General features: G+C 56.3%; 1 protein-coding gene across 1 annotated transcript in view; it reads right to left on the bottom strand.

The window, feature by feature from the left end:
- Positions 1-12,332: 12,332 nt before the first annotated feature.
- Positions 12,333-16,868, bottom strand: part of THBS3 (thrombospondin 3) — a 42,778-nt gene continuing 38,242 nt past the window's right edge. Inside the window, exon 23 of the mRNA XM_075261682.1 lies at positions 12,333-12,691. Within this exon, the coding sequence (XP_075117783.1) occupies positions 12,633-12,691 (59 nt within the window). The 3' untranslated portion in view covers positions 12,333-12,632. The remainder of the gene's footprint in view (positions 12,692-16,868) is intronic.

Genomic DNA, 16,868 nt, shown 5'->3' on the forward strand with positions numbered 1-16,868 from the left:
ATGCTCCTACTGCGGTAACCCTGCTGTGTGCACGCTATGTGTGATGTAGCAGAGCTGTGTGTGTGTGTACCATGCTCCTACTGCGGTAACCCTGCTGTGTGCACGCTATGTGTGATGTAGCAGAGCTGTGTGTGTGTGTACCATGCTCCTACTGCGGTAACCCTGCTGTGTGCACGCTATGTGTGATGTAGCAGAGCTGTGTGTGTGTACCATGCTCCTACTGCGGTAACCCTGCTGTGTGCACGCTATGTGTGATGTAGCAGAGCTGTGTGTGTGTGTACGGGGCTCCTACTTTGGTAACCCTGCTGTGTGCACGCTATGTGTGATGTAGCAGAGCTGTGTGTGTGTGTGTACCATGCTCCTACTGCGGTAACCCTGCTGTGTGCACGCTATGTGTGATGTAGCAGAGCTGTGTGTGTGTGTACCATGCTCCTACTGCGGTAACCCTGCTGTGTGCACGCTATGTGTGATGTAGCAGAGCTGTGTGTGTGTGTACGGGGCTCCTACTGTGGTAACCCTGCTGTGTGCACGCTATGTGTGATGTAGCAGAGCTGTGTGTGTGTGTACCATGCTCCTACTGCGGTAACCCTGCTGTGTGCACGCTATGTGTGATGTAGCAGAGCTGTGTGTGTGTGTACGGGGCTCCTACTGTGGTAACCCTGCTGTGTGCACGCTATGTGTGATGTAGCAGAGCTGTGTGTGTGTGTGTACCATGCTCCTACTGCGGTAACCCTGCTGTGTGCACGCTATGTGTGATGTAGCAGAGCTGTGTGTGTGTGTACCATGCTCCTACTGTGGTAACCCTGCTGTGTGCACGCTATGTGTGATGTAGCAGAGCTGTGTGTGTGTGTGTACCATGCTCCTACTGCGGTAACCCTGCTGTGTGCACGCTATGTGTGATGTAGCAGAGCTGTGTGTGTGTGTACCATGCTCCTACTGTGGTAACCCTGCTGTGTGCACGCTATGTGTGATGTAGCAGAGCTGTGTGTGTGTGTACCATGCTCCTACTGTGGTTACCCTGCTGTGTGCACGCTATGTGTGATGTAGCAGAGCTGTGTGTGTGTGTACCATGCTCCTACTGTGGTAACCCTGCTGTGTGCACGCTATGTGTGATGTAGCAGAGCTGTGTGTGTGTGTACCATGCTCCTACTGCGGTAACCCTGCTGTGTGCACGCTATGTGTGATGTAGCAGAGCTGTGTGTGTGTGTACCATGCTCCTACTGCGGTAACCCTGCTGTGTGCACGCTATGTGTGATGTAGCAGAGCTGTGTGTGTGTGTACCATGCTCCTACTGTGGTTACCCTGCTGTGTGCACGCTATGTGTGATGTAGCAGAGCTGTGTGTGTGTGTACCATGCTCCTACTGCGGTAACCCTGCTGTGTGCACGCTATGTGTGATGTAGCAGAGCTGTGTGTGTGTGTACCATGCTCCTACTGTGGTAACCCTGCTGTGTGCATTCCCTGTGTGATGTAGCAGAGCTGTGTGTGTGTGTACCATGCTCCTACTGCGGTAACCCTGCTGTGTGCACGCTATGTGTGATGTAGCAGAGCTGTGTGTGTGTGTACCATGCTCCTACTGCGGTAACCCTGCTGTGTGCACGCTATGTGTGATGTAGCAGAGCTGTGTGTGTGTGTACCATGCTCCTACTGTTGTAACGCTGCTGTGTGCACGCTATGTGTGATGTAGCAGAGCTGTGTGTGTGTGTACCATGCTCCTACTGCGGTAACCCTGCTGTGTGCACGCTATGTGTGATGTAGCAGAGCTGTGTGTGTGTGTACCATGCTCCTACTGTGGTAACCCTGCTGTGTGCACGCTATGTGTGATGTAGCAGAGCTGTGTGCGCCAGGATCCTACTGCGGTAACCCTGCTGTGTGCACGCTATGTGTGATGTAGCAGAGCTGTGTGTGTGTGTACCATGCTCCTACTGCGGTAACCCTGCTGTGTGCATTCCCTGTGTGATGTAGCAGAGCTGTGTGTGTGTGTACCATGCTCCTACTGCGGTAACCCTGCTGTGTGCACGCTATGTGTGATGTAGCAGAGCTGTGTGTGTGTGTACGGGGCTCCTACTGTGGTAACCCTGCTGTGTGCATTCCCTGTGTGATGTAGCAGAGTCGGGTTGGCCGCCTTGGTGTCTAGGGATGCAGAAGGATCGGGAAGGTGTGCACTGTTGTCGTACTTCTTCCAATATTGCACTCGTCCCGGCCTCCTGCGTTGCTGGGCTACTCGTCATTGGAGGTCACACAGCGCCCCCTGTGCCTGCTATACCAGGAGTTTGATTTACTGCACCTAACGGGGAGCCCCGACCTCTAGGCCCAGCCAAAGTCCACATCAGGCACCTGGAATCTACACCCATCAGCCATGACATCACCGAATATAGCGCCTCCTCTCTGATCCCTCCAGACCTGGACTCCACTAGATCTCTGCAGTGTCCTGTGGTATCTGATCCCTCCAGACCTGGACTCCACTAGATCTCTGTAGTGTCCTGTGGTATCTGATCCCTCCAGACTTGGACTCCACTAGATCTCTGCAGTGTACTGTGGTATCTGATCCCTCCTGATCTGGACTCCACTAGATCTCTATAGTGTCCTGTGGTATCTGATCCCTCCTGACCTGGACTCCACTAGATCTCTGCAGGTGTCCTGTGGTATCTGATCCCTCCAGACCTGGACTCCACTAGATCTCTGCAGGTGTCCTGTGGTATCTGATCCCTCCAGACTTGGACCCCACTAGATCTCTGCAGTGTACTGTGGTATCTGATCCCTCCAGACCTGGACTCCACTAGATCTCTGCAGGTGTCCTGTGGTATCTGATCCCTCCAGACTTGGACTCCACTAGATCTCTGCAGGTGTCCTGTGGTATCTGATCCCTCCTGACCTGGACTCCACTAGATCTCTGCAGGTGTCCTGTGGTATCTGATCCCTCCTGACCTGGACTCCACTAGATCTCTGCAGGTGTCCTGTGGTATCTGATCCCTCCAGACCTGGACTCCACTAGATCTCTGCAGGTGTCCTGTGGTATCTGATCCCTCCAGACTTGGACCCCACTAGATCTCTGCAGTGTACTGTGGTATCTGATCCCTCCAGACCTGGACTCCACTAGATCTCTGCAGGTGTCCTGTGGTATCTGATCCCTCCAGACTTGGACTCCACTAGATCTCTGCAGGTGTCCTGTGGTATCTGATCCCTCCTGACCTGGACTCCACTAGATCTCTGCATTGTCCTGTGGTATCTGATCCCTCCTGATCTGGACTCCACTAGATCTCTGTAGTGTCCTGTGGTATCTGATCCCTCCAGACTTGGACCCCACTAGATCTCTGCAGTGTACTGTGGTATCTGATCCTTCCAGGCCTGGACTCCACTAGATCTCTGCAGTGTCCTGTGGTATCTGATCCCTCCTGACCTGGACTCCACTAGATCTCTGCAGTGTCCTGTGGTATCTGATCCCTCCAGACCTGGACTCCACTAGATCTCTGCAGGTGTCCTGTGGTATCTGATCCTTCCAGACCTGGACTCCACTAGATCTCTGCAGGTGTCCTGTGGTATCTGATCCTTCCAGTCCTGGACTCCATTAGAACTCTGCAGGTGTCCTGTGGTATCTGATCCCTCCTGATCTGGACTCCACTAGATCTCTGCAGGTATCCTGTGGTATCTGATCCCTCCAGACCTGGACTCCACTAGATCTCTGTAGTGTCCTGTGGTATCTGATCCCTCCTGATCTGGACTCCACTAGATCTCTGTAGTGTCCTGTGGTATCTGATCCCTTCTGATCTGGACTCCACTAGATCTCTGTAATGTCCTGTGGTATCTGATCCCCCCAGACCTGGACTCCACTAGATCTCTGTAGTGTCTTGTGGTATCTGACCCCTCCAGATCTGGACTCCACTAGATCTCTGCAGGTGTCCTGTGGTATCTGATCCTTCCAGGCCTGGACCCCACTAGATCTCTGCAGGTGTCCTGTGGTATATGATCCCTCCTGATCTGGACTCCACTAGATCTCTGTAATGTCCTGTGGTATCTGACCCCTCCAGATCTGGACTCCACTAGATCTCTGCAGTGTCCTGTGGTATCTGATCCCTCCAGGCTTGGACCCGACTAGATCTCTGCAGGTGTCCTGTGGTATCTGATCCCTCCAGAACTGGACTCCACTAGATCTCTGTAGTGTCCTGTGGTATCTGATCCCTCCAGACCTGGACACACTAGATCTCTGTAGTATCCTGTGATATCTGATCCCTCCTGATCTGGACTCCACTAGATCTCTGTAGTGTCCTGTGGTATCTGACGTCTCCAGACCTGGACTCCACTAGATTTCTGCAAGTGTCCTGTGGTATCTGATCCCTTCTGATCTGGACTCCACTAGATCTCTGCAGTGTCCTGTGGTATCTGACCCCTCCAGACCTTGACTCCACTAGATCTCTGCAGGTGTCCTGTGGTATCTGATCCTTCCAGGCCTGGACCCCACTAGATCTCTGCAGGTGTCCTGTGGTATATGATCCCTCCAGATCTGGACTCCACTAGATCTCTGTAGTGTCCTGTGGTATCTGATCCCTCCAGACTTGGACCCCACTAGATCTCTGCAGTGCCCTGTGGTATCTGATCCCTCCAGACCTGGACTCCACTAGATCTCTGTAGTGTCCTGTGGTATCTGATCCCTCCAAACCTGGACTCCACTAGATCTGTGCAGTGTCCTGTGGTATCTGATCCCTCCAAACCTGGACTCCACTAGATCTGTGCAGTGTCCTGTGGTATCTGATCCCTCCAGACCTGGACTCCACTAGATCTCTGCAGGTGTCCTGTGGTATCTGATCTTTCCAGGCCTGGACTCCACTAGATTTCTGCAGTGTCCTGTGGTATCTGATCCCTCCTGACCTGGACCCCACTAGATCTCTGCAGGTGTCCTGTGGTATCTGATCCCTCCAGACCTGGACTCCACTAGATTTCTGCAGGTGTCCTGTGGTATCTGATCTTTCCAGAAATGGGCTCCACTAGAACTCTGCAGGTGTCCTGTGGTATCTGATCCCTCCAGGCCTGGACTCCACTAGATTTCTGCAGTGTCCTGTGGTATCTGATCCCTCCTGACCTGGACCCCACTAGATCTCTGCAGGTGTCCTGTGGTATCTGATCCCTCCAGACCTGGACTCCACTAGATCTCTGCAGGTGTCCTGTGGTATCTGATCCCTCCAGACCTGCATTGTACTAGATCTCTGTAGTGTCTTGTGGTATCTGATTCCTCCAGACTTGGACTCCACTAGATCTCTGCAGGTTCCTGTGGTATCTGATCCCTCCTGACCTGGACTCCACTAGATCTCTGCAGGTGTCCTGTGGTATCTGATCCCCCCAGACCTTGACTCCACTAGATCTCTGTAGTGCCTTGTGGTATCTGACCCCTCCAGATCTGGACTCCACTAGATCTCTGCAGGTGTCCTGTGGTATCTGATCCTTCCAGGCCTGGACCCCACTAGATCTCTGCAGGTCTCCTGTGGTATATGATCCCTCCTGATCTGGACTCCACTAGATCTCTGTAATGTCCTGTGGCATCTGATCCCTCCAGACCTGGACTCCACTATATCTCTGTAGTGTCCTGTGGTATCTGATCCCTCCAGGCTTGGACCCCACTAGATCTCTGCAGGTGTCCTGTGGTATCTGATCCCTCCAAACCTGGACTCCACTAGATCTGTGCAGTGTCCTGTGGTATCTGATACCTCCAAACCTGGACTCCATTAGATCTGTGCAGTGTCCTGTGGTATCTGATCCCTCCAGACCTGGACTCCACTAAATCTCTGCAGGTGTCCTGTGGTATCTGATCCCTCCAGACCTGGACTCCACTAGATCTCTGCAGTGTCCTGTGGTATCTGATCCCTCCAGGCTTGGACCCGACTAGATCTCTGCAGGTGTCCTGTGGTATCTGATCCCTCCAGAACTGGACTCCACTAGATCTCTGTAGTGTCCTGTGGTATCTGATCCCTCCAGACCTGGACACACTAGATCTCTGTAGTATCCTGTGATATCTGATCCCTCCTGATCTGGACTCCACTAGATCTCTGTAGTGCCCTGTGGTATCTGGCGTCTCCAGACCTGGACTCCACTAGATTTCTGCAAGTGTCCTGTGGTATCTGATCCCTCCAGAACTGGACTCCACTAGATCTCTGTAGTGTCCTGTGGTATCTGATCCCTCCAGACCTGGACACACTAGATCTCTGTAGTATCCTGTGATATCTGATCCCTCCTGATCTGGACTCCACTAGATCTCTGTAGTGCCCTGTGGTATCTGGCGTCTCCAGACCTGGACTCCACTAGATTTCTGCAAGTGTCCTGTGGTATCTGATCCCTTCTGATCTGGGCTCCACTAGATCTCTGTAGTGCCCTGTGGTATCTGGCGTCTCCAGACCTGGACTCCACTAGATTTCTGCAAGTGTCCTGTGGTATCTGATCCCTCCAGAACTGGACTCCACTAGATCTCTGTAGTGCCTTGTGGTATCTGACCCCTCCAGACTTGGACCCCACTAGATCTCTGCAGGTGTCCTGTGGTATCTGATCCCTCCAGAACTGGACTCCACTAGATCTCTGCAGGTGTCCTGTGGTATCTGATCTCTCCTTATCTGGACTCCACTAGATCTCTGTAGTGTCCTGTGGTATCTGATCCCTCCAAACCTGGACTCCACTAGATCTGTGCAGTGTCCTGTGGTATCTGATCCCTCCAAACCTGGACTCCACTAGATCTGTGCAGTGTCCTGTGGTATCTGATCCCTCCAGACCTGGACTCCACTAAATCTCTGCAGGTGTCCTGTGGTATCTGATCCCTCCAGACCTGGACTCCACTAGATTTCTGCAGGTGTCCTGTGGTATCTGATCTTTCCAGAAATGGGCTCCACTAGAACTCTGCAGGTGTCCTGTGGTATCTGATCCCTCCAGACCTTGACTCCACTAAATCTCTGCAGGTGTCCTGTAGTATCTGATCCCTCCAGACTTGGACCCCACTAGATCTCTGCAGTGTACTGTGGTATCTGATCCCTCCAGACCTGGACTCCACTAGATCTCTGCAGGTGTCCTGTGGTATCTGATCTTTCCAGACCTGGGCTCCACTAGAACTCTGCAGGTGTCCTGTGGTATCTGACCCCTCCAGACCTGGACACACTAGATCTCTGTAGTGTCCTGTGGTATCTGATCTCTCTAGGACTGGACTCTAGTAGATCTCTGTAGTGCCCTGTGGTATCTGATCCCTCCTGATCTGTACTCCACTAGATCTCTGTAGTGTCCTGTGGTATCTGACGTCTCCAGACCTGGACTCCACTAGATCTCTGTGGGTGTCCTGTGGTATCTGACCCCTCCAGACCTGGACACACTAGATCTCTGTAGTGTCCTGTGGTATCTGATCTCTCTAGGACTGGACTCTAGTAGATCTCTGTAGTGCCCTGTGGTATCTGACGCCTCCAGGCCTGGACTCCAGTAGATCTCTTTAGTGTCCTGTGGTATCTGATCCCTCCTGATCTGTACTCCACTAGATCTTTGTAGTGTCCTGTGGTATCTGACGTCTCCAGACCTGGACTCCACTAGATCTCTGTGGGTGTCCTGTGGTATCTGATCCCTCCAGACCTGGACTCCACTAGATCTCTGTACTGTCCTGTGGTACCTGATCTCTCCAGACCTGGACTCCACTAGATCTCCTTAGTGTCCTGTGGTATCTGATCCTTCCAGACCTGGACTCCACTAGATCTCTGCAGGTATCCTGTGGTATCTGATCCTTCCAGACCTGGACCCCACTAGATCTCTGTAGTGTCCTGTGGTATCTGATCCTTCCAGGCCTGGACCCCACTAGATCTCTGCAGTGTCCTGTGGTATCTGATCCCTCCAGACCTGGACTCCACTAGATCTCTAGTGTCCTGTGATATCTGATCCCTCCTGACCTGGACTCCACTATATCTCTGTAGTGTCCTGTGGTATCTGATCCTTCCAGACCTGGACTCCACTAGATCTCTGCAGGTGTCCTGTGGTATCTGATCCCTCCTGATCTGGACCCCACTATATCTCTGTAGTGTCCTTTGGTATCTGATCCCTCCAGACTCCACTAGATCTCTGCAGGTGTCCTGTGGTATCTGACCCCTCTAGTACTGGACTCCACTAGATCTCTGCAGGTGTCCTGTGGTGTCTGATCTCTCTAGGACTGGACTCCGCTAGATCTCTGCAGTGTTCTGTGGTACCTGATCCCTCCAGACCTGGACTCCACTAGATCTCTGCAGGTGTCCTGTGGTATCTGATCCCTCCAGACCTGGACTCCACTAGATCTCTGCAGGTGTCCTGTGGTATCTGATCCTTCCAGACCTGGACTCCACTAGATCTCTGCAGGTGTCCTGTGGTATCTGATCCCTCCTGACCTGAACTCCACTAGATCTCTGCAGGTGTCCTGTAGTATCTGATCCCTCCAGACCTGGACTCCACTAGATCTCTGTAGTGTCCTGTGGTATCTGATCCTTCCAGACCTGGACTCCACTAGATCTCTGCAGGTGTCCTGTGTTATTTGATCCCTCCAAACCTGGACTCCATTAGATCTCTGCAGGTGTCCTGTGGTATCTGATCCCTCCAGATCTGGACTCCACTGAATTACTGCAGTTGTCCTGCGGTATCTGACCCTTCCTGACATGGACCCCACTAGATCTTTGCAGGTTCCTGTGATGTCTGATCCCTCCAGACCTGGACTCCACTAGATCTCTGTAGTGTCCTGTGGTCTCTGATCCCTCCAAACCTGGACTCCATTAGATCTCTGCAGGTGTCCTGTGATATCTGACCCCTCCAGACCTGGACTCCACTAGATCTCTGTAGTGTCCTGTGGTATCTGATCCCTCCAGACCTGGACTCCACTAGATCTCTAGTGTCCTGTGATATCTGATCCTTCCAGACCTGGACTCCACTAGATCTCTGCAGGTGTCCTGTGGTATCTGATCCCTCCTGATCTGGACTCCACTAGATTTCTGTAGTGTCCTTTGGTATCTGATCCCTCCAGACTCCACTAGATCTCTGCAGGTGTCCTGTGGTATCTGACCCCTCTAGTACTGGACTCCACTAGATCTCTGCAGGTGTCCTGTGGTGTCTGATCTCTCTAGGACTGGACTCCGCTAGATCTCTGCAGTGTTCTGTGGTACCTGATCCCTCCAGACCTGGACTCCACTAGATCTCTGCAGGTGTCCTGTGGTGTCTGATCTCTCTAGGACTGGACTCCGCTAGATCTCTGCAGTGTTCTGTGGTACCTGATCCCTCCAGACCTGGACTCCACTAGATCTCTGCAGGTGTCCTGTGGTATCTGATCCCTCCAGACCTGCATTGTACTAGATCTCTGTAGTGTCTTGTGGTATCTGATTCCTCCAGACTTGGACTCCACTAGATCTCTGCAGGTTCCTGTGGTATCTGATCCCTCCTGACCTGGACTCCACTAGATCTCTGCAGGTGTCCTGTGGTATCTGATCCTTCCAGACCTGGACTCCACTAGATCTCTGCAGGTGTCCTGTGGTATCTGATCCCTCCTGACCTGAACTCCACTAGATCTCTGCAGGTGTCCTGTAGTATCTGATCCCTCCAGACCTGGACTCCACTAGATCTCTGTAGTGTCCTGTGGTATCTGATCCTTCCAGACCTGGACTCCACTAGATCTCTGCAGGTGTCCTGTGTTATTTGATCCCTCCAAACCTGGACTCCATTAGATCTCTGCAGGTGTCCTGTGGTATCTGATCCCTCCAGATCTGGACTCCACTGAATTACTGCAGTTGTCCTGCGGTATCTGACCCTTCCTGACATGGACCCCACTAGATCTTTGCAGGTTCCTGTGATGTCTGATCCCTCCAGACCTGGACTCCACTAGATCTCTGTAGTGTCCTGTGGTCTCTGATCCCTCCAAACCTGGACTCCATTAGATCTCTGCAGGTGTCCTGTGATATCTGACCCCTCCAGACCTGGACTCCACTAGATCTCTGCCGGTTCCTGTGGTATCTGATTCCTCCAGACTTGGACTCCACTAGATCTCTGCAGGTGTCCTGTGGTATCTGACCCTTCCAGACCTGGACTCCACTAGATTTCTGCAGGTGTCCTGTGGTATCTGATCCCTCCTGACCTGAACTCCACTAGATCTCTGCAGGTGTCCTGTAGTATCTGATCCCTCCAGACCTGGACTCCACTAGATCTCTGTAGTGTCCTGTGGTATCTGATCCTTCCAGACCTGGACTCCACTAGATCTCTGCAGGTGTCCTGTGTTATTTGATCCCTCCAAACCTGGACTCCATTAGATCTCTGCAGGTGTCCTGTGGTATCTGATCCCTCCAGATCTGGACTCCACTGAATTACTGCAGTTGTCCTGCGGTATCTGACCCCTCCTGACATGGACCCCACTAGATCTTTGCAGGTTCCTGTGATGTCTGATCCCTCCAGACCTGGACTCCACTAGATCTCTGTAGTGTCCTGTGGTCTCTGATCCCTCCAAACCTGGACTCCATTAGATCTCTGCAGGTGTCCTGTGATATCTGACCCCTCCAGACCTGGACTCCACTAGATCTCTGCCGGTTCCTGTGGTATCTGATCCCTCCAGACCTGGACTCCACTAGATCTCTGCAGGTGTCCTGTGGTATCTGATCTCTCCAGACCTGTTCCCCATAAGATCTCTGCAGTGTCCTGTGGTATCTGATCCCTCCAAACATGGACTCCATTGGATCTCTGCAGTGTCCTGTGGTTTCTGACCCCTCCAGACCTGGACTCCACTAGATCTCTGTAGTGTCCTGTGGTATTTGACCCCTCTCTAGATTCCTGCAGGATCCTGGAGACTTCAGCACCAGATCTGGACAAAGCCTAGGTAGGAGGTCCAGGTCACATTCACATGATGGCAGGACATCAACCAGACCAGGGAACCTTCTACCCACAGTTCCCCCTGGTGTTTTCTGTGATGACACCTCATATGCAGCAAAGTACAATGTTCTGTATGTCCGGAGTTGCTCTTCTGTGGGCACATGCTACATTTATTTGGCATTAAAGGGGTCCTAAACTGTCCACGTTCTCCATTGTCTGGCCATCGCTGGTGACATTTACAAATAGTGACACAGACTTTACGGACAGATCTTTCCTCCTTCTCAAGAAATCTGGTGAGGGGTCACTCTGGTGTCCTAGAGAAGATAAGACTCTGCGCTGTTATATGGCACCAGGATGGTGGCGCTACCTGTCCGCTGCATGTCACTGGAGTACCGGTATATACACGCCCTGTATAATGCAGAGAAGCTGGGGAGGGGGTCCCTCTGGTGTCCACTGTCATATGGCACCAGGATGGTGGCGTTACCTGTCTGCTGCGTGTCACTGGAGTGCAGATGTGTACAGGCTCCTGTATAGTGCGGGGAAGCTGAGGTCACTACAGATATGTCCGCCAATAACAAAAAAAAACCTTAGAACACGGCTACACTGCTAGTATAGGAAAAACGGGGCTCCATGCTTCCATACAACACCAAGATGGTGGATCTATCACTAATCTTTCCAAAGACCAGTTGGGATCAGGAGCAACAACCCTGAGTGTGCGCTGAGCTGGTGACATCTCTGCAAATAATAGCACAGCCGCCATCTTGGTGCCATATGACAACGGGGTACTTACATACCCGTACTCCAGAGAGATGTAATGGACAGGTAGAGCGGCCATGTTGGTGCCATATGATACCGGAGAGTCTTATCTTTCCTAGGACTCCAGAGTGATCCCCCCACCTCAGCTTTTCTGCAGTATACAGGGGCATGTACATACCCGTACTCCAGGGAGATGTAGTGGGCAGGTAGAGTGGCCATGTTGGTGCCATGTGATACCGGAGAGTCTTATCTTTCCCAGGACCCCAGAGTGATCCCCCCACCTCAGCTTTTCTGCAGTATACAGGGGCATGTACATACCCGTACTCCAGGGAGATGTAGTGGGCAGGTAGAGCGGCCATGTTGGTGCCATATGAGAGCGGAGAGTCTTATCTTTCCCAGGACCCCAGAGCAGCTGTTCCAGGGTTTATAGTGGCAGACATATACCTGTTTGTAGTGACCCCCCTGCCTCAGCTTCCCTGCAGTATACAAGAGCCTGTACTACAGAGAGCTGCCATGTATAACCGCCATCTTCGTGCCATATATCAAATCTTAGCATTTGTGAGGAAGTTTAGGTACATACAGCCACCCGCCCATAACTCCTGCCTAAGGTTCCCCCCCCACACACACTCCGGTCAATCACCCACCCACCCGGGAGCCATAGAGTACTTAACAGGTGTTCAGGGGGATTATACCCCCAGGGGGCACCAGGGTCATTGACATCACAACACAAAAGACAAGCACTAAAAAACCTCCAAAACTTTATGAGCAGTTGAGGGACATGGAGCGCCCCCACCTGGAGCCCTGGTGCATGTCCATACAATGTCCCCATCCAGCAGAACCACTCATTACCATGCCTACGCCGGCAGGGGGGGTAACTGCGAGCAATCTGGGCCCTCGCGGAAAGATGAAGAATCGGGTCAGAGAGAGGAGTTGGGTCATCTCCCCCGTGTGGGGGTTCAGGGCGCCATTTGTCTCCAGAGAATGTAGTGCGCCCCCTTAGGACATTCTGACCACAGACCCGGCGCGGTGGAAATACATGAATGTGGGGTTGGAGGCTTATTCTCGCCCCTCCAGTAAGATCCGCCTGTAAGGCTCAAAGTCCTCGGGAATAGTATCTGCAGGAAGAAGGAAACGGTGAGTACAGCAGCACCTACCCTCCTGCACCCGCACACCCTCCCGCACGTGTCCTCCTGCACCCGCAACTGTCCTCCTGCACCCGCACACCACCTCCCGCACGTGTCCTCCTGCACCCGCAACTGTCCTCCTGCACTCGCACACCCTCCTGCACGTGTCTTCCTGCATGTGTCCTCCTGCACTCACACACCCTCCCGCACATGTCCACCTGCACCTGCACACCCTCCCACATGTGTCCTCCCGCACCCACCTGCACACCCTCCCGCATGTGTCCTCCCGCACCCGCGGAACCTCCCGCACATGTCCTCCTGCCCCCGCCCACACTCCTGCACAAGTGCTCACGCACGTGTCTTCCTGCATGTACCCTCCTGCACTCACACACCCACCCGCACACCCTCCTGCATGTGTCCTCCTGCAGCCGCACACCCTCCCGCATGTGTCCTCCTGCACTCAAACACCCTCCCGCACATGTCCACCTGCACCCGCACACCCTCCCGCACGTTTCCTCCCGCACCCGCGCACCCTCCTACACGTGTCCTCCCGCACCCGCGCACCCTCCCACACGTGTCCTCCTACACCGACACGTGTCCTCCTTCATGTGTCCTGCACTCACACACCCACCCGCATACCCTCCAGCATGTGTCCTCCTGCACCCGCACACCCTCCCGCATGTATCCACCTGCACTCGCACACCCTCCCGCACGTGTCCGCCTGCACCCACACACCCACCTGCACACCCTCCCGCATGTGTCCTCCCGCACCCGCAACTGTCCTCCTGCACTCGCACGTGTGCTCCTCCCGCATGTGTGCTCCCACACCCACGCACCCTCCCCCACGTGTCCTCCCGCACCCGCGCACCCTCCCCCACGTGTCCTCCCGCACCCGCGCACCCTCCCGCACGTGTCCTCCCGCACCCGCGCACCCTCCCGCACGTGTCCTCCCGCACCCACGCACCCTCCCGCACGTGTCCTCCTGCACCCGCGCACCCTCCCGCACGTGTCTTCCTGCACCCGCACACCCTCCCGCACGTGTCCTCCTGCATGTACCCTCTTGCACTCGCACACCCTCCTGCATTTGTCCTCCTGCACTCACACACCCTCCCACACGTGTCCTCCTGCATGTGTCCTCCTGCACTCACACACCCACCCGCATGTGTCCTCCTGTACCCGCACAACCTCCCGCACGTGTCCTCCCGCACCCACACACCCACCTGCACCCGCACACCCTCCCGCATGTGTCCTCCCGCACCCGCACACCCTCCCACATGTGTTCTCCCGCACCCACACACCCACCTGCACCCCCTCCCGCATGTGTCCTCCCGCACCCGCACCCCCTCCCACATGTGTTCTCCTGCACCCCCTCCCGCATGTGTTCTCCAGCACCCGCACCCCCTCCCGCATGTGTTCTCCTGCACCCCCTCCCGCATGTGTTCTCCTGCACCCCCTCCCGCATGTGTCCTCCCGCACCCGCACCCCCTCCCACATGTGTTCTCCTGCACCCCCTCCCGCATGTGTTCTCCAGCACCCGCACCCCCTCCCGCATGTGTTCTCCAGCACCCGCACCCCCTCCCGCATGTGTTCTCCAGCACCCGCACCCCCTCCCGCATGTGTTCTCCAGCACCCGCACCCCCTACCGCATGTGTTCTCCAGCACCCGCACGTGTCCACCCGCACACGTCCTCCCGCACCCACACACCCTCCCGCACGTGTGCTCCCGCACGTGTCCTCCTGCATGTACCCTCCTGCACTCGCACACCCTCCCGCATGTGTCCTCCCGCACCCCCTCCCACGTGTTCTCCAGCACCCGCACCCCCTCCCGCATGTGTTCTCCAGCACCCGCACACCCTCCCGCATGTGTTTTCCAGCACCCGCACCCCCTCCCGCATGTGTTCTCCAGCACCCGCACACCCTCCCGCATGTGTTCTCCAGCACCCGCACCCCCTCCCGCATGTGTTCTCCAGCACCCGCACACCCTCCTGCATGTGTTCTCCGGCACCCGCACCCCCTCCCGCATGTGTTCTCCAGCACCCGCACCCCCTCCCGCATGTGTTCTCCAGCACCCGCACCCCCTCCCGCATGTGTTCTCCAGCACCCGCACCCGTACCCCCTCCCGCATGTGTTCTCCAGCACCCGCACCCCCTCCCGCATGTGTTCTCCAGCACCCGCACACCCACACGTCCTCCCGCACACCCTCCCGCACGCGTGCTCCTGCCCCTGCCCGCCCACCCTCCCGCACGTGTGCTCCCGCACGTGTCCTCCCGCATGTGTTCTCCAGCACCCGCACCCCCTCCCGCATGTGTTCTCCAGCACCCGCACCCCCTCCCGCATGTGTTCTCCAGCACCCGCACCCCCTCCCGCATGTGTTCTCCAGCACCCGCACCCGTACCCCCTCCCGCATGTGTTCTCCAGCACCCCGCACCCCCTCCCGCATGTGTTCTCCAGCACCCGCACCCCCTCCCGCATGTGTTCTCCAGCACCCGCACCCCCTCCCGCATGTATTCTCCAGCACCCGCACCCGTACCACCTCCCGCATGTGTTCTCCAGCACCCGCACCCCCTCCCGCATGTGTTCTCCAGCACCCGCACCCCCTCCCGCATGTGTTCTCCAGCACCCGCACCCCCTCCCGCATGTGTTCTCCAGCACCCGCACGTGTCCACCCGCACACGTCCTCCCGCACCCACACACCCTCCCGCACGTGTGCTCCTGCGCCCGCCCACCCTCCCGCACGTGTGCTCCCGCACGTGTCCTCCTGCATGTACCCTCCTGCACTCGCACACCCTCCCGCATGTGTCCTCCCGCACTTCCTCCCACGTGTTCTCCAGCAGCCGCACCCCCTCCCGCATGTGTTCTCCCGCACCCTCCCGCATGTGTTTTCCCGCACCCCCTCCCGCATGTGTTCTCCAGCACCCGCACACCCACACGTCCTCCCGCACCCGCACACCCTCCCGCACGTGTGCTCCTGCCCCCGCCCGCCCACCCTCCCGCACGTGTGCTCCCGCATGTACCCTCCTGCACTCGCACCCCCTCCTGTATTTGTCCTCCCGCACCCCCTCCCGCATGTGTTCTCCAGCACCCGCACCCCCTCCCGCATGTGTTCTCCAGCACCCGCACCCCCTCCCGCATGTGTTCTCCCGCACCCCCTCCCGCATGTGTTCTCCAGCACCCGCACCCCCTCCCGCATGTGTTCTCCAGCACCCGCACCCCCTCCCGCATGTGTTCTCCAGCACCCGCACCCGTACCCCCTCCCGCATGTGTTCTCCAGCACCCGCACCCCCTCCCGCATGTGTTCTCCAGCACCCGCACCCCCTCCCGCATGTGTTCTCCAGCACCCGCACCCCCTCCCGCATGTGTTCTCCAGCACCCGCACGTGTCCACCCGCACACGTCCTCCCGCACCCACACACCCTCCCGCACGTGTGCTCCTGCGCCCGCCCACCCTCCCGCACGTGTCCTCCTGCATGTACCCTCCTGCACTCGCACACCCTCCCGCATGTGTCCTCCCGCACTTCCTCCCACGTGTTCTCCAGCACCCGCACACCCTCCCGCATGTGTTCTCCAGCACCCGCACCCCCTCCCGCATGTGTTCTCCCGCACCCTCCCGCATGTGTTTTCCCGCACCCCCTCCCGCATGTGTTCTCCAGCATCCGCACCCCCTCCCGCATGTGTTCTCCAGCACCCGCACACCCACACGTCCTCCCGCACGTGTGCTCCTGCCCCCGCCCGCCCACCCTCCCGCACGTGTGCTCCCGCATGTACCCTCCTGCACTCGCACCCCCTCCTGTATTTGTCCTCCCGCACCCCCTCCCGCATGTGTTCTCCAGCACCCGCACCCCCTCCCGCATGTGTTCTCCAGCACCCGCACCCCCTCCCGCATGTGTTCTCCAGCACCCGCACCCCCTCCCGCATGTGTTCTCCCGCACCCCCTCCCGCATGTGTTCTCCGGCACCCGCACCCCCTCCCGCATGTGTTCTCCAGCACCCGCACCCCCTCCCGCATGTGTTCTCCAGCACCCGCACCCCCTCCCGCATGTGTTCTCCAGCACCCGCACGTGTCCACCCGCACACGTCCTCCCGCACCCACACACCCTCCCGCACGTGTGCTCCTGCGCCCGCCCACCCTCCCGCACGTGTCCTCCTGCATGTACCCTCCTGCACTCGCACA

This window comes from Leptodactylus fuscus, unplaced genomic scaffold (genome assembly GCF_031893055.1).
Source record: "Leptodactylus fuscus isolate aLepFus1 unplaced genomic scaffold, aLepFus1.hap2 HAP2_SCAFFOLD_271, whole genome shotgun sequence".
NCBI classification, from domain to species: Eukaryota; Metazoa; Chordata; class Amphibia; order Anura; family Leptodactylidae; genus Leptodactylus; species Leptodactylus fuscus.